The sequence below is a fragment of the Larimichthys crocea genome, chromosome I (assembly GCF_000972845.2).
Source record: "Larimichthys crocea isolate SSNF chromosome I, L_crocea_2.0, whole genome shotgun sequence".
Lineage (NCBI taxonomy): Eukaryota > Metazoa > Chordata > Actinopteri > Sciaenidae > Larimichthys > Larimichthys crocea.
In genome coordinates this window covers 37,197,902-37,223,194 of record NC_040011.1, presented here as the reverse complement: position 1 = coordinate 37,223,194, position 25,293 = coordinate 37,197,902, and the positions used below count along the sequence as shown (strand labels likewise).

The 25,293-nt window shown below is 41.3% G+C and overlaps 1 protein-coding gene across 1 annotated transcript; it reads left to right on the top strand.

The window, feature by feature from the left end:
* Window positions 1-4,148: 4,148 nt before the first annotated feature.
* Window positions 4,149-25,185, top strand: nr3c1 (nuclear receptor subfamily 3, group C, member 1 (glucocorticoid receptor)). The gene is made up of 9 exons (XM_019265501.2): window positions 4,149-4,511; window positions 5,034-6,202; window positions 16,760-16,914; window positions 17,096-17,212; window positions 17,349-17,636; window positions 18,126-18,270; window positions 19,457-19,587; window positions 20,894-21,051; window positions 21,266-25,185. Exons 2-9 carry the CDS (start codon window positions 5,034-5,036, stop codon window positions 21,416-21,418), a joined length of 2,316 nt encoding a protein of 771 aa, XP_019121046.1. The 5' UTR covers window positions 4,149-4,511; the 3' UTR covers window positions 21,419-25,185.
* The last annotated feature ends 108 nt before the right edge of the window (window positions 25,186-25,293 follow it).

Here is a 25,293-nt window from a genome sequence, read left to right as displayed (position 1 = left end):
GCAGCGGTCACGCTTTACCCTGTTAATTCAGAGTATATTGTGCAGAAGAGGGGTTGCTAAGCAGCCACAGGGGACTGAGTGGGATTCAAACAGGGGGGGATTTAGAACTACAGTGAGCATACCACTGTGATCGGAGGTTTCACTGCTTACATTATACATAATATTGTAATGTTATGTGCATTGCATGACTTCAAACACCTCTGTTGATAGGAAAAAAACAAATGGTGACAATCTTACTCTATGGTGAGTTGAATTGTTTATTTTTTGTTTTGTTTATTCATATAGATAAGGGTGTATGTCTAGTGATGGGCTTGTATAGCTATAAGAGTTCATTCCCTGGCCCTTGCCTGGGGATGGTTCTCTTCCCATACGTGCTATAAACCCTGTTTCTTATTCATCTCACTCATCCTCCCATTAGAGCCAATTTCCCTGCCTCCTGTCTTCACTTTATTTCCTGTTCGTTCGCCTCGCCCAGGTTAGATTCTATCTTTTGGAAGGGGTTGAATTTCGTGCAACTTCAGCATGAATAATGTAAGACAATATGAGTCCCAGCTGAGCGCGAAGTAGGAAAATCTGTTTGTAACATTAAATTAACAATTGCGAATTTTGCAAGCCCCTGGATTATTATCTGCAGTGTGGCATGGACATATTTATTAAGGAATCAAAGCACTTTGAGTCAGGTTGCTGCATGTACAGAATACATTTGTGAATGAGAAATTGTTTAATAATTTATTTATAAATTCCAACAAACAGGAAATATGGTGAAATGTGCATTGATAAGGGCAGAATGGTGGTGCAGAAGAAGGTTTTTGATTCGAACTTCGGCTGGGGCCTTTCTGTGTGGGTTCTCTCCGGATACTCCTACACTCCAAAGACATATACTAGGTAGGTAGGAGTCAGTATAAGTTTAAATGATGGTGTGTGTTGGCCCAGTGATGAACTGGCTACTTATCCAGAGTGTACCCGGCCCCACGCCCTAAGTCAGCTGAATAGGCTCCCTGATGAGAATAAGCGGTTACAGAAAATGGACCACTTCTGGTCTACAAACATTGTTCCTGTGGTGTATAATTTTACAAACAAGCCAGTGTATTTTATAATGCATTGCCATGCAGCCTTGAAAGCATGAAGTAATATCAGCACCAACTTCTCTGCAGAGTCATTAACCCTCTGCAGCCTGCCTTAACTTATTTCCTCTCCTCCCAGACAGTTTTAAGTCACTCATAATTCTAGATAAAAAAAGGTAGAAGTGTAAAATGGCATGACAAAATGAACAAAATGCATTAGGCAGTTTTCTGACAGCATAAATGGAGTAATGGTGGTGTAGTTTTTTGAAAAGTTAAAAACCACTCTCACCTCTCCTTTGTTTCAATAAAGACTTTATTTGCTTCATACTATCTTTGAAAATGTACATATATATTGTTTCCTTCTTAACAGTATGGTGAAAATGTCACCCATTATAGCTTACTGATTAATAATGATCCAAGAGTGGTTTATTATTTACTTATGCAGCCATTGCAATGACATTGAGTGCCCTCTTGAGCCCCTAGAGGCAGTACAATAAGTAACAGAGAAACTGTAGGCTCAAAATATATACTGCATGTTATTCTTCTTTTTAGTTTATCTAGTACACATTAAATTCATCAGTACAGTACATATCAGTATTATTCAAGTCAAGAATAGTGTTAATAATTGCACTGCTGTCTAGATTGCAATGCAATTTCATGTAATTTCATGCTATATACACCAAGTGCCATCGCAGTCTGCAGGTCAGTCTAAGTCGTGAGATCCTTCAGTTTACTACAAAACAAAAAGACAAATTGTATAACATACAAATAAATACTACATCATTTTATCTCATAGTGTCATTATTTATGGATGTATAGTCCAATAAAATCTCCTTTTTAACTATAGGCTATGGGATTTTTCTCAAGGTAGATACAATACAATCAGCTGCATTGCCAAGCCCGCAGGTCATTGTCACTGCATTGTGGATGACTAAAATGTCCATTCATACTTTCTCTCACTGTCCTCTGTCCTCAGATGTCTGCCTGCCTGCATGTCTGTATTTGTGGCTCCATTAACAGCTGCAGTGGAGCACCACGCTGGGCAGCTGTATGATCAATCATGTAAGAAGAGACAAATGTTGACATTTTGATGAGCACCCTTTGTTCATTCCTGATGCACACTTTTCCTCTAAATGTCAAACTATGGCAGGCGCTTATGTGTTAAGATAGCATTATGAAATAATAATCAGAATCAACTTTTTTGTCCAGGTGTGTGTACACACACACAAGGGATTTGACTTAGGTTACACCGGATGCTCTGGTGGCTCTCAATATCCGTATATGGACAGTTACAGTTAGAAAAAAACAAGGAGCTACACAGGGTCAGTGAGGCTTCGCTCTTCCTCTTACCCCGTCAGGTAAGAAATGTACAGCCATACTCTGTGTGACCTGATCTGACACTTAATTTAAGTCTTACTAACTGATTTCTATGTGGTTATCCCAGCTTTTCTTTGTGTGTTTTGTATTGTGTCCTGTGTCTTATATTGTATTATTTACTATTCATGGAGTGTTTTTGGGCACAAAGTGGATAGCCTTTCCTTATACTCAGCATGGACACTGACATTTAAATGCAGGAGCTACACAGGTAAACATTAACCTAAAAAATATGTAAAGATAAAAAATATAGATTAGACATTAGACACAGTAAACAAACATTAAAATTAACCTATAACACAGTAAAGAAACATTCAAATTGACCTGAGATAGATCTAAATTTAAATATGTACAGAGAAATTAAACCTTTGTAGCCAAATTAAACATTTGCAGAGAAATCAAACATTTGCATAGGATTTCAATATGTACAGTGGAATTAAAAATGTGCAGAGGAGTTAAACTCTGAAAGTTAAAAATGTGCAGAGGAATTAAACGTCTGCATATAAAATAAATATATAACTGTGTTAAGAAGTTAACCCGTGCAAACATCTATACAAATAGAATACTATATAAAAAATAGAAAGTGACCATAGAAATAAAAAATGTTTTATAAAAACATAGTAAACATACATTAAAATGAACCTATAACACAGTAAACATACATTAAAATGAACCTATAACACAGTAAACATACATTTAAAATGACCTATAACACAGTAAACATACATTAAAATGAACCTATAACACAGTAAACATACATTAAAATTGCATATAACACAGTAAACATACATTAAAATGAACCTATAACACAGTAAACATACATTAAAATTACATACAACATAGTAAACAAACATTAAAATTGACTATAATACAGTAAACATGCATGACAATTACCTATATCACAGTAAACATAGATTACAATTACATATAACATAGTAAACATACATTAAAATGAACTATACCACAGTAAACATACATGAAAATTACCTATAACATAGTAAACATACATTAAAATTAACCTATACCAAAGTAAACATACATAAAAATTACCTATAACATAGTAAACATATATTACAATTACATATAACATAGTAAACATACCTTAAATATAACTATAACACAGTAAACATACATTAAAATTACATATAACATAGTAAACATACATTAAAATTAACTATACCACGGTAAACATACATTAAAATTACCTATAACACAGTAAACAAACATTAAAATGGCCAATAACACAGTAAACATATATTACAGTACAATTACATATAACATATAGTAAACATACCTTAAATTTAACTATAACACAGTAAACAAACATTAAAATTACATATAACACAGTAAACATAAATTAAAATTAACCTATAACAAAGTAAATACACATTAAAATTACATATAACATAATAAACAAACATTAAAATCACCTATAACATAGTAAACATACATTAAAATTAACCTATAATATAGTAAACATACATGAAAATTACCTATAACACAGTAAACGTACATAAAAATGAACCTATAATGTTAACCTAATAACCTAATAAAATAAAATGAAATGAACCTATAATGTTAACCTAATAACCTAATAAAATAAAATGTGCCTGCTTGGTTGTTCAGTTTTTATGTTTAATCTCCATTGTCGTCCTGAGAGCTCGAGCTCCAGGACATAACAAGCTGCGGTTGCGCTGCGCGGCCTGCAGGTGTCGCTGCTCGTCGCGGACGGGTCACCACGGGGCTGGCTGGCTCTGGTTCTCCATTTTGTATGTTTTTCCTGGAGGTTAGCGCCTACTTTCCTAATGGCTAGCTGCGAATCACCATAACTCAAAGCCAGCTCACCTCACAGTGCAGTGCAGCGCAGTTTGTGCATGACAACTCACAGCTCGGTCGACAGCTAACGCACTCACGCTCTGTGTGTTTTTCTTAATCGAGCCATGTAGCTGGGACACGACGAGCGAAGCTGCGGTGACAAACACTGGGTCGGTTTTGTTTTGGGCTGCCACTTTCAACCAAAACAATGTTGACAGACGACCTGTGGACACACACCAACAATCAGTCGTTTCAAGGGTAAATATGCGCTTTCATCTACACTTAATCTGACACGTATACACACGCATTATCTACAGATAAACACTCCAACGTGTGGATTAAAATAATATGCGTTTATAACAGCCGTTAGGTCGAAATGTAGCCGCGCTGCTAAATAGCGTGTTAGCAGCGAGCTAACGTGAGCGTACGTGGGTAAACTTTACGCCTCTCTTATTATCGTCCTATTGTCGTGTTGTGTTTGTTTTACTTCAGGTTTAGTGTGTGTGTATAAATAAAGTGAGCACGGCTGTTGTAAGCGTTGGGGGTTGTGTGTACGTTTTGGGGGGGTAGCTAACGTGAAGCTAGCTTCGTTAGCGATCAAGGGCGCGCATGGGGGGGGGTCATGGTGTCCACCTAATGTGGGTCATGTTGTTTGTGCATGTGAACAAGCTGCAGCCGTTTTAAATGGTATTGCAGTGTCTGGTTAGTGTGTTTTTAATGTGGTTGCTATGCACTCGTCTAAGTGTTGTCTTGTCTCCCTCCCCTCTCTTTAAAAACAAGATGGATAAAGGTGGAGTGAAGAAGATAACACACAGGAGAGATGACCATTTAAGCAAACTGGTCTACACCGAAAGCCCTGAGGAGGGAGGTCTGTTAAAGGTGGCTCCTCACAGCGCTGTGTCCATCACCACACCTGCCACGTCTGTCGTTCTTCCATCCAGCCCGTTCATGCAGCCAGGACAGGTGCCCAACGGCCTCAGCAACAGCCCTCTACCAGAGGAACTCACCTCTGTTACTGCCATCGTAGGCCCCTTTCTGGAAGACCAAGAATCCAGGAGCCTGACCAAAGATCAGAAGCTGCAGCAGCAGTTACTCCAGACACATACGTTCGGGCATCAAACCTTGAGGGGAAATTTGCCCCAGTTGGAGGCCATGGATTCACTCATCGGGGGATCGGATCCCAACTTCTTCCCGATGAAAACAGAAGACTTCTCCATGGATAAAGGAGACCAGGAACCCATTGACCTCGATCATGCCTTTGAGCACATTGGGAAAGATGTGGACGTGCAGCAGAAGTTGTTCAGTGACAACGCTCTGGACTTGCTCCAAGACTTCGAGCTCATTGGGTCCCCTTCAGATTTTTATGTAGGGGACGATGCCTTCCTGACCTCTCTGGCAGATGATTCTCTGCTCGAGGACGTTAGCTCGGAGAAGGACCTAAAGACTGCTGCGGCTGACAGCATTATCAGCAGTGGGGCAATCTCTGTTGCTGTCAATGGTAGCACTATGACAAGTCCAGATCTGTCCTGCTCTAGCATATCCACAACTGCCTCCCTAACCCCTACAACCACTTTGTCTGTGTTAGTGAAGAAAGAGAAAGACGGTGGCTTCATTCAGCTCTGCACCCCGGGTGTGATCAAGCAGGAGAAGTCGTCTGCAGACCAGAGTTATTGCCAAATTAGCGGCACGTCCTCCACTGACATGCCGAGCTCTAACTCCATCTCCATCTGCGGGGTCAGCACTTCAGGAGGACAGAGCTACCGCTTCGGAGTCAACCCCAGCAGCAATGAAGCTCAGCAGCAGAAGGATCAGAAGTTGGTGTCCAGCATGTATCTCCCAGTGACGACCATCGGTGGGCCCTGGAACAGAGGCCAGGGTGTTGGGGACAACTCAGCAATGCACCGGGCCAGTGAGGCTTTTAGCTCTCCCTCTTACCCCAGCTTTGCCAGGTAAGAAATGTAGGCAGTGCTCACCTGTGTGGTCTGACCTGACACTTCATTTTAGTCTTACTAACTTGTATTTATGTGCTTTTCTTTCTATGTTTTGTATTGTGTGCTATGTTGTGTCATTTACTGTTCATGGATGGAGTATCACTGTGTTTGGGCACAAATTGGACAGCCTTTCTTTACCCTCAGCATGAACACTGACATTTTAAATGCAGTTTTTTGAGGCGTCTAACTTTAGAGGTGTAGTTCACCTGAGAAATGTCACTGTGAAATGTCAGCCCGGAGACGTTTTGGGCTCACTGTTGCTGGATGTTGTTAATTGTAACCGCTGTCAGCTGATTGTTTGTTTATCTACGCCTGTTTATGGTTCACCTTTTTAGGACTATGTGTGTTAGGAAGTGGTTTCAGTGTTATTACTGCGGTGCTCATGTTACCTGGGTGCAGTAAATAAAGGATCAGAAACTGACAGGGCGTCGTATACCTGAGATCTGTTTAAAAAAAATGCCTGATTTAAATACATTGCTCAGGCTTTAGTAAATCGTGATCAGCGTTTGACATGCTGATGAGAAAACGTTAAAATGAAGTGTTAGTTTTTCATCCCTTCTTGTGTTGTTTATAGTTCGACTTTGGCTGTTTTCACAAACGAAACATTGGCAGTTCTGCATTACAGCTCACACATAGATGGGTATCAGCTGGTGGTGTTAGCTCAGGATTAATCCAGTTTATGAGCCCACACACACACAAGGAAGTTAGGGTTTGTCACAAACATCCAGTCGTGTCAAATAAAGCACGAGATATTAAATACATGCTTAAGATATTTATTCCTTCAGGGGCAGAGCAGTTTCAAAAGGTAAAAAAAAAGAAGTTATTGTATTTTAATGAGGACATCAAAGGAGAAGTGACAGACATAGTAGGAAATGATGCAGGCATCTGATGACCGCAGCTGTAATCTATAAATTTGTGTTGAACTATAGAGAACAGGAAACATAATTACTTGCATTACCTGCCTTGTTCTGTTATGTTCAGCCCAATTAATATGCAAGAAATCTATGATATCACTAATAGTAGCAGAGTGAAACACACCTTGCAAAAATGTTGTAAGCACATTTTTCTGTGTATGGCAGCTTGATTTATCTCGCACGAGGAGGTGAAATTGTAGTGCGCATAAATCATTTGCTTGTCACTACAAATATTCACTTCCTTATTTAAATCAAAAGACTAATTAGAGCGGTCAGAAACCCTTTTTCCAGTCCCAGTCCACGTTCCAATCTCAGTCATAGTTCAGATTACGTTTACAGATGTGTCACGTGGCCTCATTTACCTGAGTCTGTCCATTATACAGTACAAGTTCAGCACAAGTAATATGCAACAATATGCCAGATAGAGGCATCTACAGTCACTTGGTGGTCGGTGACCTCAGTGACAACAGACAGCACCACAGCTTCCAAAAAAGTATAACTGAATTAATGGAAGTTCTGTGTGTTTAGTTACTTAAACATGCGTGTGTTTTGTCTATAGGAATGGCAGCTCTGTGTGTCTCTCACAGTTGAGGCATGAGGAGCTGAAGTTAGTTAGTTAACCCACTAATCCTGCTTTGTGAGACCTGCTCATGGACTATACGGGCCGCAGCAATAAGCACTGAGATCTGAAGAAAGGATATGCTGTTGAAAAGCCAGGGGAATTCCACTTTTATCCAAGTCAGACATTTAGTGTTTTTGCTCCTCTGGACGAGCCCGAGCATCAGTATTTACAGCATGTCCCTCTTCCAATAAGTTTAACTTCTAAAACCAGAGAGATTTAAAATCTTAGAGCCTCTTTTTACTTTTCAGTTTAACTGCCCTTTCATGGAAGTATCCAGCCGCGGGGGGTTCATGAGGTTGTTTTGGGCGGATCTCTTCAATCCTCCAGTTGCATTATGCCAAAAATAAACCCATGATGTGCACTTCAAGCAGATCTCTCCCCAAGGAGCAGTTTGATTCAACAGTCGAGATAAATGGTTTGTGGCCTTTACAGTAAGAAGGAAATTCGGTAGTAGGGAAAAGCAACAAAAAAAAAGAGGTTGTTCCACTGACATACTCGCATGATTTTGCTGAATCTTAATTTCAGCTGTGATTTCTTTCCAGTCATTATGGAGTCACAGTGTTTGTACGCCACAGAGCCCCACAAAGTGTCTTTTGTGCACTTATTACTCTGCAGCCATGTAGCACTTTAATGGCTTCAGCTGTGAACATGGCTTTGGGATCCAGCTGTAAAGCAGCTCTCAATAGAATTTTTTTCACCAGCAGTTGTGTGACTCTTTGTACATCTATGCCTCTCTGATTCACAGTTATCACACAGAGAGGAGTGATCAAGTCAAAGACTGGCACGCACGAGCGTGTCATGTGTTTGTTTTTAAGCGTGCAAATGATGCTTGGTATCATCTTCGCGACTGTCTGGAAGTCGACCTAATGCCTGGTGACCAGGAACAGATGGAGAGAGACATGAGATATTCATTTTCATTTCACATGTGGCTTTAATGGTCTTTGTTTTCTTTAGAGGTGTGTGTGTGTGAGAGTGTGTGTTTGCATGTGGTGATGGTTTTGTGTGAGTGTTTTGGTATTGGCCTATCAGTGTGTCAACTTTTTTTTTTTTGTGGTACTTGTTCGCCTCAACCTGCGTGACATTTAGAGGATTGAGATTAACCGAACGTCTGGCTGCACGGCATCTGTGGTTGACATCAGGGCAACACCACCTCCATCCTGTCACGCACCGGCGCTGCTGCACCCATCCACATCGTGTGGCACCTGACCTACTGTAGCCGCCACAGTTTGCTGCCAACTAGCTTTAATGTCTCTCACATTACAAGAGGTTTAATTTTCCATTATGCATCGCCGTCTGACTCAGATTTACAGTCAGGTCACAAATAACCGGTTCCTACGCAGTGGAGACTGCTTCGCCTCGACAAATGCTCGACTCTGTGCCTAATTTGGGAAATCCACACCCTCATCATATGATAAGTGGTTGTGATGTGGCATGACCTGATTATAATTCAATCGCGCTAAAAGGAACGTTGAATGGAGCAGGAAATAAAATGCAGCTGATCACGCTGCTCATTTAGTAGGCATGTGTTATGCAACCTTTGTTTTTAGCGTGGCATTTCCTCCTCCGCCTGCAATTGGCCCAGCCCACAGAGTGGAGTTCAGTTTGTAGGGTCAGATGTAATGGCTTAGCTATACATCCTGCTGCCCATTGTGATCCTTAGGACCTCTTTGACAAAGTCAGAAATGTTGTGGGCAGTATAATCTATAAAAACGTTTGGTAAATGTGCGCTGGAATGTCTTTCGAGTCGGTTGCATGTAATGGAGGAACGTTGTTTGCAGGAGCAATAAAACTGGCCCATTGAATAGAGCCGTTCTCACATCTCGCATCCAGACAAAGCACCGTTGTTTCATTTCTGCATCTAGTGTTCTCCCTATGTGCATGTTTGTGAGAAATGTATGGTTCAGATTTGAACACAGAGGAGAGGTCATTCATTCAGGCTTTCACAGAAGTCATCTCAGTGAAGAGGAATGACTTAAGTTCAGTTTTTCTACTTCATAATCAGATAAAACGTTAGTTTTCTGTCTTATCCAGACAGATGCCGCTGAATATCAACAACAGCTGTAACGATTAGTGTGTAATCAAAAGTTAACAAGCATCTACCTTTTATAATAAGAGTCATTTTTTCAAGCACAAGTGCTAAACTCAACCTCGTTTTAACTCTGATCTTTGTCTTATATGATAGTAAACTTTTTGCTTTTTGGGACAAAACAAACAATTTGAAAATACCACTCCACTCTATCAAAACAATTTAAAGACCAAACAATGAATAGATTCATTAGAAAATGAATTAATAATGAAAGTGTTAGTTGCAGCCACATCTTAACTGATGAACAGCAGACCTGACTTGCTGGCTCTGAGCCTGCTGAGCAGCACGAAGCGGTGCCCGGGCAAGCTGCATCTTCGCCATGGTGGTAAAACCCCCGGAGAATTTCACATGTGGGAATATTGAGTCAACTTTGGGAAATGGCTGCAGGATAAACCTTTTAGGAACTTGAAAATAGATGCGTGTTGAAGCAGCTTTCTGACTTCTTACCACCTCCATATGTCGGATTTCTCTGCACGAGATGAACATGTGACACAATGCAAAGCTGTCTATGTGAAGCTCTTGTGGCTATACACTTTGAAGTGCATGCTATTGATGAAAGGTAGGTTTGAGTCCTTCCCTCAGGGCTGTGTTTGACAGCTGCGATGCCTGCAGGACTTTGTAACAACTTGTTGAATGTGTGAGTTTCTGTCTTTTGACACGGTAAGCTCAGTAGTAGAACTGGGTATTTAGGCAGACTACAGAGTGGCCATATATTCAAACATGTGCTGGTGGTGTAGAAATGTTGCCTGTCCCAGCTGTCCAATACATCAGATGGTTTAGTGCCTGGTTTGATACATGAGTAGTGTACTGTCTTTATATAGAGATATATGTATTTATATAAAGCTTATATATATATAGTATGAATAGTGTCAGCTCCCATTCTTGGCTCTGTTTTGACAGTAATCTTTCCTAAGAGTCGCTTTTCAGTGCACAGTCTTGCTGTGGCACACCCCCTCACCTCTCTCTCTCTCTGTCCCCTGTCTCTGCTTCCTGCAACCAAGGGCAAAGACTTTGACTGTCAGCAGAAGCTTTCAGCTGCTGTAAAATCACCTTTTATGAATTTCCTTGTGTGCACGCGCATTTGTATATGTGACTGTTAGCTTTGTGTATTATGCACGAGTGTGTAGATATGCACATGTGTGTGTGTGCATGTGGGTGTGTCATGAGGGCTGTGGCGGGCGGGCAGGCAGGCCGTGAAGCTCTCTCACTCTCCTGACCTACTTTCCATCCCGCCTCTCCACAGCTGGCGCTGAGTGAATGCACCAGATCAAATGCCAGCCATTCCAGTCACTTTGGCGTTATTACCGCATTCCCCTGTAACCACAGTTTTTTTAGTATTTTGTTGGGGTTTTTTTTTTTTTTGGTGGTGTTGTTGTGTTTTGACACTGAATAGGCTTTTAGAAATGACCTACATTGAGGTTAGGAGGATACAGCCAAGTCTGTGCATTGTTTGCACCCTCCTTCCTACTTTTGTGTACGGTTGTTGAGTCAGCAGGGTGAAACTTTGGGAGTGGGTTCCTCCCACATTCAGTGGTATCCATTTAAAGGTATATTACGGCTGTGCACACAGTAGCGCAGCAGCAAGCCTCCCAATTCATTTAACAGGCCCTGAGAGCCACCTCCCACCTACACACACACACACACACACACACACACACACACACACACACACACACACACACACACATACACATAAGTCACTAACTGCTCATATTGTGGAAACTGATATGGAAACTCAAGTCCTTTGGGGTTATTTTTCATGTGCTCAGTCACGGGTCAGGTTTAGTCTTCTCCTCTGGTGTTTAAAAAAGAGCGTTTGTCCGTGCAGCATGGAGACTCCTTGCAGGCAGTGTCACTGAGGGATCACATGTGAGAGTATCTCACAAACGGGCTGCATCTCCACCAACCAAAACACTGATCATAAAAGCACTCGGTGTCACTGTGAAAGTGCTCCAAAGGGCACTAAAACACCTCTGTATTCATTTTCTGTGGCAGCATGGTACTTATGTCAAGTACTTCTAAAGACATACTGTCTGTTTTTACTCGAGGGCAAAGGATGGAGATATTTTAGAGAAGTCCAGTCATTAGCCAAACAAACTCAGCCGCAGCAGCTCTCATAGAAGCTGTGTTGTTGTTTTGCGTGCAAGAAAAGAGTCTGAGCGTGCAGTGCAGTTCCCCTTTCTATTTTGGTGGCTCTTACCTCGGGGAAGGAGCACTTCCTCCCCGCTCCTTCTCTGCTCTTCTTTTCACGCTCTGAGTTTTGAGAAGATGATGAGATGTTTGTGCAACGCTGACCCATATCAGCAGGAGTGGTAAACATTACGCAGGTTTTTTTTGTTTTTGTTTTTTAAGCGTGCAGAGACCCAGATTTTTGCAAGCATCTTCACTCTGTTGTTTTCAGTTTTATTTCAGAGCTTGACCTCTGCAGACAGCCAGTTGAACAAAATAATTATTCATTATTTTTTTGTCTGAGATGACTCATTTACTGTGGCTGAGCCCAAAGTAGGCCAAGTAGGATGATGTGGAATAAACACACACGCAAACGTAAATGATTTGTCACACCTGAGTGGAATAACTGTGCATTGTAATGCCGTAGCTCCAACAGCTGCTCGTCTGAATCGACCCAAAGGTTCGGGTAAACAGAGCCGTGGCACGCCAAGCTACTTGTGACACTCAGGGCTAAAAGGGGATTATGAATTGTTAAGCAGGCCACTGGGCCACTGGCATTATGGTAAGTGCGTGAAGTGGCTTGCCTCATTAAAGCCCGGGCTGATTGATCACACTCCTCCAGACTTAAGCAGTTAACTTTCCTATTGCTTGCTTGCGTTGAACTCGAGGCCCATCTCAGGGTGTCTCTGCCTTTCTGTGCTGTGGCTGACCCTGACCGACAGTAAACTCTGAGGGAATGCGAGAACTTCCTGTCGACAGCGAGCTCCGACTTCAACAGATGGTTTCAGAAAGAGGAAATTTGGTCTCACCACATTGTCATGCATCTTTGATTGCTTTGTGTCAGTTCACAAGTGCAGATTTGTTACATGTCATACGGCTGAATAGCTGAATGATAATAATTGCATCCAAAGCGATCTGAAAAGAAGTGTCTTCACGCTTTTCTTCAGGCACCCTTTGATGTTGGAAAACACGTAGCCGCTGCTGCAGTAATTGGATTTGACCCAGTTGCCTAAAGCCGTCTAATAAGGCTGTCCTGCTGACACCATCCCAGTGGGCCAGTGAAGGACAAACTAGTTACCCCACCACACCCTCTGACATCATTATCATCACTCTCGACTCACTAGCTTCCCACACCCACCCTGTTGGGCTTTTGTTTGTGTAGATCCATACACTGTGTGTGTGTGTGTGTGTGTGTGTGTGTGTGTGTGTGTGTGCAATCCCCTTAGCCGTTAAGGAAACCCCACATAAATCCCATATGTGAGACAGATGGCCTACTGGTTACATAATCGCAGCAGCTCCTATATTGTTTCTACCATATGACATTTCAGCTAGGCTACTGGTGTTTTATGTTTGCTGTGATCCAAATGGCAGGTATTCAGACATGCAGGATGAAAAACCCAGAGCTATAACTCGGATGATAATCGCCATTAAACGTTTTGTAGAAAATGAATGAAAGCCATGACGGTCAACACAACTATCTGCTTAGAAAATATTGTAGCTTGACACTAGAATCATTCCTCTCGTCTGTGTTCACGTCCAAGAAATCCACGAATCCACAACTTGTTAGGTTAAATCCTTTACTCTGAAGAAAATAATATTAATTTCCACTGATAAAATTATGGCAATTGTTGGAAGAAGGAGAGAGTGAGGTCACAAAACAATACAAAAGGACAAAACAATACAAAATATTACAAATATAATTTACATGATTGAATAAAACTATTAACTTCGCTGCATCATGTATATATTTCTTCCATTTATTTAATAAATCTCTGAACTGTCTAACTGTGTTCCTGTAAATGTAAAATAAAAACTTAAGGGAAGTGGATCAAGCTGTAGACACAATATTGACATATCCTCACCTTAAAAAGTTGTTAAAGTAAACTGGACTTGTGCTCCTGGCAAGTGGTTAGCAGTGCACTGTCACAACAAGAAGGTTCAAACCCTCCAGTCAGCTGGGATCTGTGTGAAGTCAGCATGTGAACCTGAATGGTTTGTCTGTCTCTGTCGATCTGTCCAGCGACGTACCCCTCCTCTCTGCTACAAACCCATAAAAAGCACAGGCTAATGGATGGATTGATGTTTGTGGTCAATTCCATCTTCAGTTCTGTTTCTGTGTGTCTGGTCTTTACTTGTACCTGCATCAGGATTTTTCCAAATATTTGACTTTTTGTTATGAGAAATGTATTATTTATGGTGATCTCCCAGTTACAGTCAATGTAGCCCCACATGCAAAGCAGTCACAATATAAAAACAATCCCATACAGTCAGTGAACTAACAAGTGTCTAATCTTTACTCCTTCACATGATTTGGCACATTGAACACGTTTTTTTTTGTGGACTTCCTTTATGACGTAGTTTCATTGTAATCTTCTGTTTTTCTGTCATGAGAGGATCAAATTAGAAAACTAATGTAATAATATTTGAGGTGAAACCGAAAATCTTACTCACTGACAAAGATTTATGTGTTCCACTGACCTACCCAAAACCTCAGGAGATGTAAAGAAGTCTCTACCATGTATATCAAAAATATATATACTGTGTGTGGGTAAACGTCGAGGACCTGTTTCCTGAGTCATTAATCAAACTTTCACTCGACACTTTCATATGTAGGAAAATTAGTTCAAGTCAAAGGATTATCACTGTTAGCGACCTCTTTGTTTCATATTACACCGTGTCATTTGATTCACTGTTAATATTAAAGTATTAATAATATTCTACATGACATTCATATTTGCAGCTTTTAGTGCAGTAGGCTGGTCTGTTTCAAACCTCCTCCTGTAATGTGGACTGAGTGCTGTAGTGTTCTTAATTTGGAGCTGCTATAATTTTATCACTTAAATCCCACTGGAATACTAATCCCTGAGTGCTGAATATGGTTTAATATTACTTACGGCATCAGTCGTAAAGTAATATATCATTTAAAAAATGCGTTTAAAAGCTTACTTTTGTCCGTTATGTATGATTCTGTGGCGATCCAGACAAAACTGTAGCAGGACCAGCGATATAAGTTATGACAAAGCAACTATAAAAACAGGATGATCGTATGTACATGTTATGTTTCCTATTTCCTAGTTTCTGTCTGTACAAGTGATGTGTGTGTATGCTGGGCTAAAAAAAAACAGTTCTTTTGATTTTCACTGTAGCTATAAATATTTATAATGTTCCCTCTGCTCAGGTCAGCCACCTCAAACAATGATCAACTGTGCCAGCACTATGAGGTGTGATTTGTTTAATGCCTCTGCGTGATTACATCTTGGCTTTATCTACCACACTCACATTAAAACTTTATTTTTTTGGCAACATATCTGAGCAGAATGCGATTTAAAAAACAAAAAAACATAATTTGCTGGATTTTTATAGATTTAATTGCTGGTTGTTCTCATTTAAATCTACCACAGGTACTCCACCACCCCACTTTGTGTTATCGCCTCCTCAAACCACCCAAAAGTTTTGTGGCTAAACATGCCAGCTTTGAAGCGTAGACACTCAGGAACTATCAAACTATCATCATAAGAGATAAATGGAGAGACTTATTGACCACGGTGCTTTGTCAGTGGTGCTCAGAAAGCTCTCAGCCCTGTCATGACTAGACGTTCTCCTCTGAGGTCTTTCCCTGATCGTTTTTTTTTTTTTTATAGCTGAAAGCTTCTCGACCTGATGCTTTGATGTTCCATTCAGGTTTTCCCAGCCTGCTACGCCTGCTGACTGCCGGGGCCTGACCTGCTTTTCATGCTAATTCTCCTCAGTGTTGTATAATTAAGAGTGAACTCGGCTACACTGCTGAAATCTGCACAATGTGTGTCTGCGTGCGGTGACGGTTCAGAGCAGCTCTTATCAAGTGATTTGTTTTCATTGCTGTGGCAGAGCTGAGGACAGACGGACACAGTTGTTACACGTCTCACGATCGGTATCCTCTCGGTGGGCGTTGTTGTTGCTGTGGCCACTGGCTTAGAAAGGGGGTGTGGACCTCTGGTGCATGGATGCTGCAAAGCATGACGTCCTCTAGTGGCAGTTTTGAAGAACTGTGCCTGTGGGCACTGCTGACTGAGTCTGGAAACATTTGCGGTTCAATCAAAAGAAGAAGGGCTGTTTTATAACAACCACTGGATTTGGGATGTGACCACAGATCTTTAGATAATTTAGGCTTTAAGAGCTTTAAAAGCCCAAACGGGCACAATGGACTCACTTTTCCTCACTCGCGATGTTTGGAACGACGGCAAAGCTGAGAGAAAAAACAAGCACAATGAGTACATTGACTCTGATGGGCATTTATGTATGTGTAGTATATCTGTATACGTGTATTTATTTACAGTTTGAGTGCAGAGTTGTAAATATGAACTCAGGTTGAACTCTCATAAGCCAGACGATGCTTTCAGGGGTTAGTAGGCAGTATGTAAATGACTGTATTGAACTGAACTGTCTGTGCAGTTATTTTTGGGATAACTCAAATTAACGCAACACTTTCTACTCAGAGTAGACGTCAAGATTATTGTCAAGGTTTTGTCTTGTTGGTTTTTATAGTTAAAAGTGCCCTGTGGGGTTTTCTTATGAATAAAAGTAACGTTTACTTTTAAAGCGGCGCTGTGTCTGAATGTGACATTGAGGTCTAAAATAGATATATAAAATGACTCCATAGCACTACTAGAGGTCAAAAACTTTTAATAGAGACTGAATACCGCTGACATTTCTGTGCTCTTGTCTCCACCTTCCCCACCCCCCAGCCCTACCTCCAGACAGGAAGCGATCACCGCTGTGACACAGGGAAAAAGCGGGACTCATAAAATCTGCCTGGTGTGCTCTGACGAGGCCTCGGGCTGCCACTACGGCGTTCTCACCTGCGGCAGCTGCAAGGTCTTCTTCAAGAGAGCGGTGGAAGGTACAAAGACGTCATTATTCCCTCGCTGTGATAAGCTCATTCATCACTAATCTGTGTCACTTAAGTTTGCTGGAGAAATGATTTTACGTTCGAGGCATTAGCTGTGACAGCTAATTCGCTTTTCCTCCCTAGGGCATTGAAGGTAAATAATGGATTAATCTTTCTCTTCTGTGTACCTCAGGGCAGCATAATTACCTGTGCGCTGGAAGGAACGACTGCATAATAGACAAGATCAGGAGAAAGAACTGCCCAGCCTGCCGCTACAGCAAGTGTAAGATGGCAGGCATGAACCTGGAAGGTACGTATTAACCACACAAGATAAGGCCAAACTGTACACACTTGAGTTGGTTTAATTGGTCCTGTCCTCTCTTCATTGTTTCTCCTTGTTTACTTAACTCTTCTTTGCGTGCTCATCCCTGTTTTCTCTTCGGCAGCGCGCAAAACCAAAAGGTTGGCCCGCATAAAGGACTCAAACAGAGGCAATCAGCAGAGCAACCCGCCCGAGCTGACGCCTCCGCCAATAGAGGCTTGCTCCCCCCTAAAGTGCCTGCCTCAACTCGTTCCCACAATGTTGTCCTTGCTCAAGGCCATCGAGCCGGACACCATTTACGCCGGCTACGACAGCACCCTGCCTGACACCTCCACCCGCCTCATGACCACCCTCAACAGGCTGGGCGGTCGGCAGGTCATCTCTGCAGTCAAGTGGGCCAAGGCTCTGCCAGGTCAGTGTCTTCTGCTGGTAGGAGCTTGTCCTCTGCTGTTGGTGTAGAAGGTGTATGGTGAGGTTGTTTGTATTTGTGAGTTTGCAAAGAGAAGGTTGTTACACATTGCGGTTATTGTACGGTTGCATCAAGTTTCTAAAGAAAGTTTGTCGAAATATTTATCATCAATAAAACCTCAAACCTTCACAAAGACAGGGTTATTATTGTTTGGCATTACAGGTTACACCACACACAAGCAGAAATGTGATTGCACGCACAAAACAGCCAGTGCGTGCAAACACATTTCATTCGAACAGCACACTGCATGAATATTTCACAAGTGCCAAACACAGGACATGTCGTAACGTATCGGTGCAGTGTGAAATGGGTGTCTTTTTTTTTTTTCTGCTGTGATTTGTGCTAACAAAAATCCACCACCACACCCTGATGTCTTGTATAAGGGTTGTTTTGGTCGTGGGTTGACGTGTTTCCATGTCATGTTCCCTTTAGGTTTCAGGAACCTGCACCTGGACGACCAGATGACTCTGCTGCAGTGCTCCTGGCTCTTCCTCATGTCTTTCGGTCTTGGCTGGAGGTCTTACCAGCAGTGCAGTGGCAACATGCTCTGCTTCGCGCCAGACCTCGTCATCAATGAGTACGTACCATTTAGGGCTGGACGATATATCGATATTTTGATCTATATCGATATATTTTGAAACGCGATACAGCGCAAGACCGTATCGTTTATATCGATATAGTTTATTTTGCGTTGAAATGACTATACATTTCTTCCCTTGAGCCGCCAGTTCGCTTTTATTTCTCCTCTCCCTCTGTCCAAGTCTCCCGCTGCTCGTTCACGTCGTCACGTCAGAGTCTCCAATAGCTCCAGAAAAGTCGCTAGATTTGTCGCTAGTCGCTTTTTGGGAAAAAAACTAATTGCTAGAGGGTCTGAGAAGTCTCTACATATAGTGACAAAGTTGTCAACACTGGACCACTGATTAGTGTGTCAATAAACAACCCGAAGCAGCAGGGTGAGAGGTGGTGCACAGGTCTTGACCTGTGTGTCAGCTGTTGCAGTGCATTGTGGGATCTGTAGTGTGAGTGGTGGGAGTGCGATTTACCGGCGGGCCATTAATAATAGAAGTATGAAATTATCCGGCCACGGAAAAAATATTGATATATATTGAGTATCGGCATTCAGCTAAAAAATATTGAGATATGACTTTTGGTCCATAATCACTTATATCCAGCTGATAACAGTTGATTATGAGTATTCAAACGGTGTCTGTCAGCTGTAATCAGTGTTTCGTCTCTCATATAGACTCGACTCTAGCTAGCATGTTTAAGGCCTTCTGCTTTGTTCCTGTTTGTTTGTTTTCATAATTACAAGCTCAGAGTTTATAGGATCATAATTAATATCTGATGGCGTTATGTTCTCTTTTCAGTCATCCTCTGTTTCACTTTCACTCTATGAACTTTCTGTTCGCTTTGACTGGCAGAAAAAAGCTCATCGTCAGCATAAATTACAAAAGTTTATTATGCACAAGTTTGTCCCCTCTTTCACCCACAATATTACTTTATCACAGAGATGACACTCACTCATCTTCTCAACCTTCTACTCCAACAAACTAATGGACTGAATCTCATTTCTGGAAGAATGATTTAAAATCGAATCCACAAATTGTTAGCAGCAAGACCTTGAACATTTAATCTACAGATATATTACAGAGAGCCGCTTCATCTCCCTGATTGAGACAGCACAAGCAGCCCTTATAAATCAACTATGACTTAAGGAGAAACAAGAATGTGCTGCTTAACCGTCTCTGTCTTCAATCCTCCAGGGAGCGGATGAAGCTGCCCTACATGGCCGACCAGTGCGAGCAGATGCTGAAGATCTCCAGCGAGTTCGTCCGGCTGCAGGTTTCCCACGACGAGTATTTGTGCATGAAGGTCCTGCTGCTGCTCAGCACAGGTCAGACTTCATCTCACCTTTTTTTTTTTTTTTCAAGCTTTTTTAAATTTTCGATAGAGACAGCTGAAGAGTGACAGGGATGCGGGGAAAGAGAGATGGGTAAACACATGCGGGTTAAAGGTTAAAGGTGTGAACAAAGACTCAACTTAATTGTCTAATTGATCGTTTGACATACATAGTTTGACAAAGCCTGCTTTGGGGTGTCATGTCATGTCAGTGCTTTGTGCAACTAAATATTAGTAGGTGTCCACCCAGAAAACGACCTGCTGTATATCACTCAACTACAATTAATGACAATTACAATGATGCGATAAGTAATTCTGACCAAGCTTATTGATATTAATTATTTAGTAATAAGTTCACTCGGAGTCAACTTTTAATAAAGTAATGCATCTGAATTTGAACTTTATTTAATGAATATTCTGTATTTTATGGGGACCTGTACCTCGTCTGTGTGCAGCACACCAGAGGTGAAACAGTTTAGTGACGGCAGAGTGAATGTTGTTTTTGAAGGACTAAAGGTCGACTAATATTGACTGAAGAGGAATATTTCATTAGATTAAAACATTTTGGAAATGATTATGTCAGTCTTTTTTTCCAGTCCATTTTGACTAACACTGTGAAGTTATTGGAAATATTTGGATGTGACTGATTAGTCTCCTGGGTATTAGTTATATTAGATTAAGCTAAAACCCCACCAGACACACCTCCATCATGTTCTCCACTCGACTTCAAACCCCGCCACGAGTGGTTCAGAAGCAGAGTGTGTAGCCTGCGAGACTTTGTCAACTTGCTCAGATTTGGTCATTTATCCCTGGTTTATGTGCCATGTTGTTAGTTTGCACAGGATGTTTTATTTTGAAAAGCGACCAGATTTTCTTCTCTCTGTGCCTGACTTCCAGCCAGAGCGAGCCGCTCTGTGTAGATTGATGCAGGTTTCTTGCAGCGTCCAAAATGGAACAGCCGCGTATTGTTGGTGGAGCAGACACCCACTTCTTGGACGCTTCTGAAATGGGCTGCGATGCATCTGGTTGGGTTTGAAACATTGACTAGAACGGCTAGGACTAGCTCTGGCAGCCGTGGCACACACAATTTGGCTGTTACGCTGACTGCATCACTGTCGTGCCAATAGTGACAATAAAGCACAGCCCCTCATGTAGTATTAATCTAAGATGTAGTGCTTTCCTCTTTTGCAGTTTAAAGCTGGAGGTTTTATGAAAGAACCGTATTGGTGCTAACCACCTCAAGGCTACAGCACATTATCCTCTGTCCCAGATGCTGACCTTTAGTTTCTCTCTTCCCGCAGTGCCAAAGGATGGCCTGAAGAGCCAGGCGGTGTTCGACGATATCCGGATGTCGTACATCAAGGAGCTGGGGAAAGCCATTGTGAAGCGTGAGGAGAACTCCAGCCAGAACTGGCAGCGTTTCTATCAGCTCACCAAGCTGCTCGACTCCATGCATGAGGTACAGAGATCAAACACTCACACACACAAAGCCAGAACGTGTCCTCTAAGTATCATCATTACATGTTATCAGCAGGTAGTCATTGAGCACCTGCACCCTGCAGCTTTCTTAACCCTCAAACAGTGATTTACTGTGTGTGTACTGTGCATTAGCAGATGCTCTTATTAAAGGTTGAAGTACGTACCGTCTCACTCCTTCTCCTCCGTGTTTGCAGATGGTCGGCGGACTGCTCAGCTTCTGCTTCTACACCTTTGTGAATAAATCCCTGAGTGTCGAGTTCCCGGAGATGCTGGCGGAGATCATCAGTAACCAGTTACCAAAATTCAGGGCCGGCAGCGTCAAACCTCTCCTCTTCCACCAGAGATGACTGTGCCCCGTAACAGACACAATGCCTTAAAAAAAAAAAAAACCCCACCACATCACCTCACCACGCCCACCCTAACCCCTCGCCCCCAAACCCTCCCCAGAGTAGCGACGTTAAAAAGGACCGAGGAGTAAATGGTTTTTGGGAACGAGTATGCAACTTTGTGTCGTGGGTTACGGGTCTGGAGGGAGAGAGTGGACAGACTGGAGATGTTTGTGTAGGAACCAGACAGCAAGCACAGAGGTTTTGACGAGCAGACTGAGATGTAGTGTATCGTAACAAGTAGGAAAATGTTTGTAAGATAAAAGATAATCGCAAAGAGAAATAGGCTAACATCCATGTTGTCTCAGGTTTCTTACCTTCAAATACATTACGATATCTAAAAATAGATAAACAAATATCTATGTACAGGTTCTGATAGTATTTTCTACATTTTCAAATTGTAACAGTTTATACAATATTCCAGGTGGTCGTTACCTGAGAGGGTAACAACAATAACATGCTCTTTACGCAGGCTTTTTGACTGTATGTTCCTCTTTTAGTTTTTATATGAGGTTGTAACAAAACGTTTCAGTCACATGGGGGGGAAAAAACGTTTTCCAGTCATGTACAAAAAGCATATTTCATTGCTTTGATTGATACTTTGGACACTGACACAATCTCTCAGATTGTTGATCGGCGCGCACCATTCTAAGGATGATTTCTCCCACAAGCTGACCTCTTCCGGTTTTACACACGTCTGTTTCTAAAAGGGAAAATAATATGTGCCTTTTTTGCTTCAAATATCATCTTAGCCACTTCACTCCTCCTGTTTTTAAGGCTTGCTCCTCGCGCTCTACCTTCCTCGTACGTTGATTGTACTTTTCACGTTACATGCAGTTGCAAGTTTTCCTTCTCTTCAGCGGCTGTTTTATCTTTTAGAAGCGGCAGCTCAGTCCATCCTCAGTGTGTGTGTGTGTGTGTGTGTGTGTGTGGAAATGATCCTTTTCATTAACAAAGAATATTCAAAGTCTGCTTCCTTTCACACAACATCATGCACACTCAACTCCTTAAGTGCGATTTGAGCACTTTGTACCCCGCTTAAGGCTTTAAAAGACTGTGAACAAAGACTGTTATGCTGTACCAGTCTGTTAGTATGACTCTAGATGGAAGGTAGAGGGTTTTTTTGTTTTTTTTTAATAGGAAATAGCCAGCTTTGTTTATTTTAGGCCCCCCACTTGTGCCCCAATAGTCTGATAATGGAATGTGATAGATATCTGCGTCTACCAATCATAGAAGAGAGGGCATATTTTATTGTGTTTGCAAGATTATGTCATTTGTAATTCATCAGGAAAACAATTTTTTTTCTGTTGGCTCGAACTGATTGGAAAATAACCGTCCTTCGAGTTTTTGAAGTTCTTTTTACAGTCGACTTGGAAAAAAACGTGACAAACATGGAGTCATGGCTCTGCCACTGATGATCCTTCTTCAACAGTGTGTACATCTTATTCGGATGAATTAATTATTGGCAGACTATGCATTGTTGCTTTGCTATATTTCGTCACGGAAAAAGTGTAACATTTTGGGAAACGTGCTAGAGATAGTTGACAAGAGAAGGTTGAGCCCGCTCTCACGTCTGTACGGTAAATGTATAGCTGGAGTCAGCATCTAGTATCTAGCATCAGACATGAGAGCGGTATCAGTTTTCTCATCTAACTCGCAAGACAGTGTAACACATTCCCCAAGATATAAACTTTTCCCTTTTAAAATGAACAGTTTGTATGATAGACAGCTCGTGTGTACAGCACTTTGTATCAAACATTGGCAGATTCATCAACCTGTAAACCTCCCACAGCTGCTGATAACCTCTGACCCCCCCTCCTATTCAACTCTTTCTCCTACTTCAACGCCCTGTAGGCACCTTGTCTTAATGTCTGTGTATCTTTAGTACATTTGCACGTTTGTTTGTTTGTTTGTTTGTTTGTCCGTCTGTCTGTTAGTTAGTCAAGCCCCAACTTACCGAAAGCACTTAGCATCAGTCACCTCATGGAGTCACGTCACAGTTAGAGCGAGCAGCGTCAGTGACTGGGGAGGCAGGCAAAATGGATCCTTTTATTCTCTGGGAACTATTTCAGTGCCAAACTCCTGTTTTGTCTGTTTTCAGTGATGCTGAAAGTCGGTCAGTGTTTGTGAATGAGAAGAAGAAACGAGTTCCAGTATTGAAGCTAATAAATGACTCCACAACTAGAAAAAAAAAAGAAAAAAAAAGAAGAAGAAATCTGAGCTTCGGTCCACTGATGGACGTCTTTATTAATGAGTGATAACTGAGCTGTAACACCAGGCACTCACAGATGTGCAATCACATAGTAAAATGTGTGTTGGTCAGTAAGTATCCCCTTTTTGTTTGTGTGTTGTGTGAGTTTGTGGGAATTTGAAATTGTCCTGCAACATTTTTATCAGCACAAAACGATCCAGGTTTTGACGTGAATGTGAATCTTAAAAGACAAATTTAAAGGTGGCGGTTTTAAAATAACTGGATGAATATGTCAACTGTCACCGGTGTATTTAAATTATGGAAATCCTTCTATCACTAAGCTATCCCAACGATAAATCTAAAAGGCACTCATTATAAAGGTTGAACTGCTCCCACGCTCAGGTTGTTTTTCGAATTTGATGTCTGATTCTCCTGGTATGTTTTAATCGTTTATGTCCCGACTCTTGAGAACCAAAAACTGTCAGTTTGGATTCCCACGTGTCTGCTTCTGTGATCTACAGTGTGTTTTTGTCAGGTTCAAGTGGTCGGACTCGCTCGACAGTTTCAGATAAAGTTTCAGGAATGTTCTGCCACGGCCGTCATTCACACTCGGCATACTTCGTTTTCTTTCTTTTAACAGTCGAAGATTATCTTTGTTAACTGCATAGGGGTTACTAATGGGTTACTTTCACATTCAGTGTATCCAAATCTCTGCTGCTGTTCATTTAAACAGGTATATATATATATATAGAGAGAGAGAGAGAGATATGAAATCGCACACTTGCCTCTTCTTGCTCAAAAATGTATGCCTGCTTGTTGGTTGTACATTTTTGAGGAGGACAACTGAATATGCAATAGAACCGACAGATAATCTTATCACCACCATCACATAACACGATGTGGTCGCTTCCTCTTTTTTTTTCCCAGTATAAGCTATTTTACATACAGAAGATTCACATTTAACTTATCTCTGCAGGCCAGATTTTCAGGAAACATACACTTCAGTCAGTAATCAGTCTACCAAGGCTGCACAAACAAACATAAAAACTGAAAAAAAAAAAAAAAAAAAAAAAAACCTATTTGATGTTTGACTACAAGGTGACCAAAGCAAGTACAGACAAATTCAACATGTTTCCGTGTAAGTAGCTCCTAGAAGTCAAATGTACAGATCTTTTTGTTTTATTTTAAAACAAACAAACAAAAACACATTTTTTACTCTAACATGATGGCTTTGGTCAAATTGTGTAATACTGTGAATAGGATAGGAGTCAGTCTTTTTTCACACAAACTGTTTGTGAAAGTAATCAACCAGCTTGAATCTAAAAAAGATTTGCACTACCCAAATATTGTTTTAAAATCTATTTTGTATAAAACATATGCAGACATTAACTTTTGAGAATTATCAAGGGCAGATCATGTTTCACTGTTATATGCTTTCTCTTAAAAAAAACAAACAACAGAAAAAAAACAATTTGTTTTGCTTACATTTTTTGAATATGTACATATAATCCATTGTAAAAAAAAAAAAAAAAAAAAAGTGGTGTATTTGTCTCCAAATAATAGTTTTTCTATACCTACCCTCTGTATTATTTCTCCTCTGTAGTGTGACTCCAGTTGATCTTTTCCTCCATTGATTAAAGGTCGA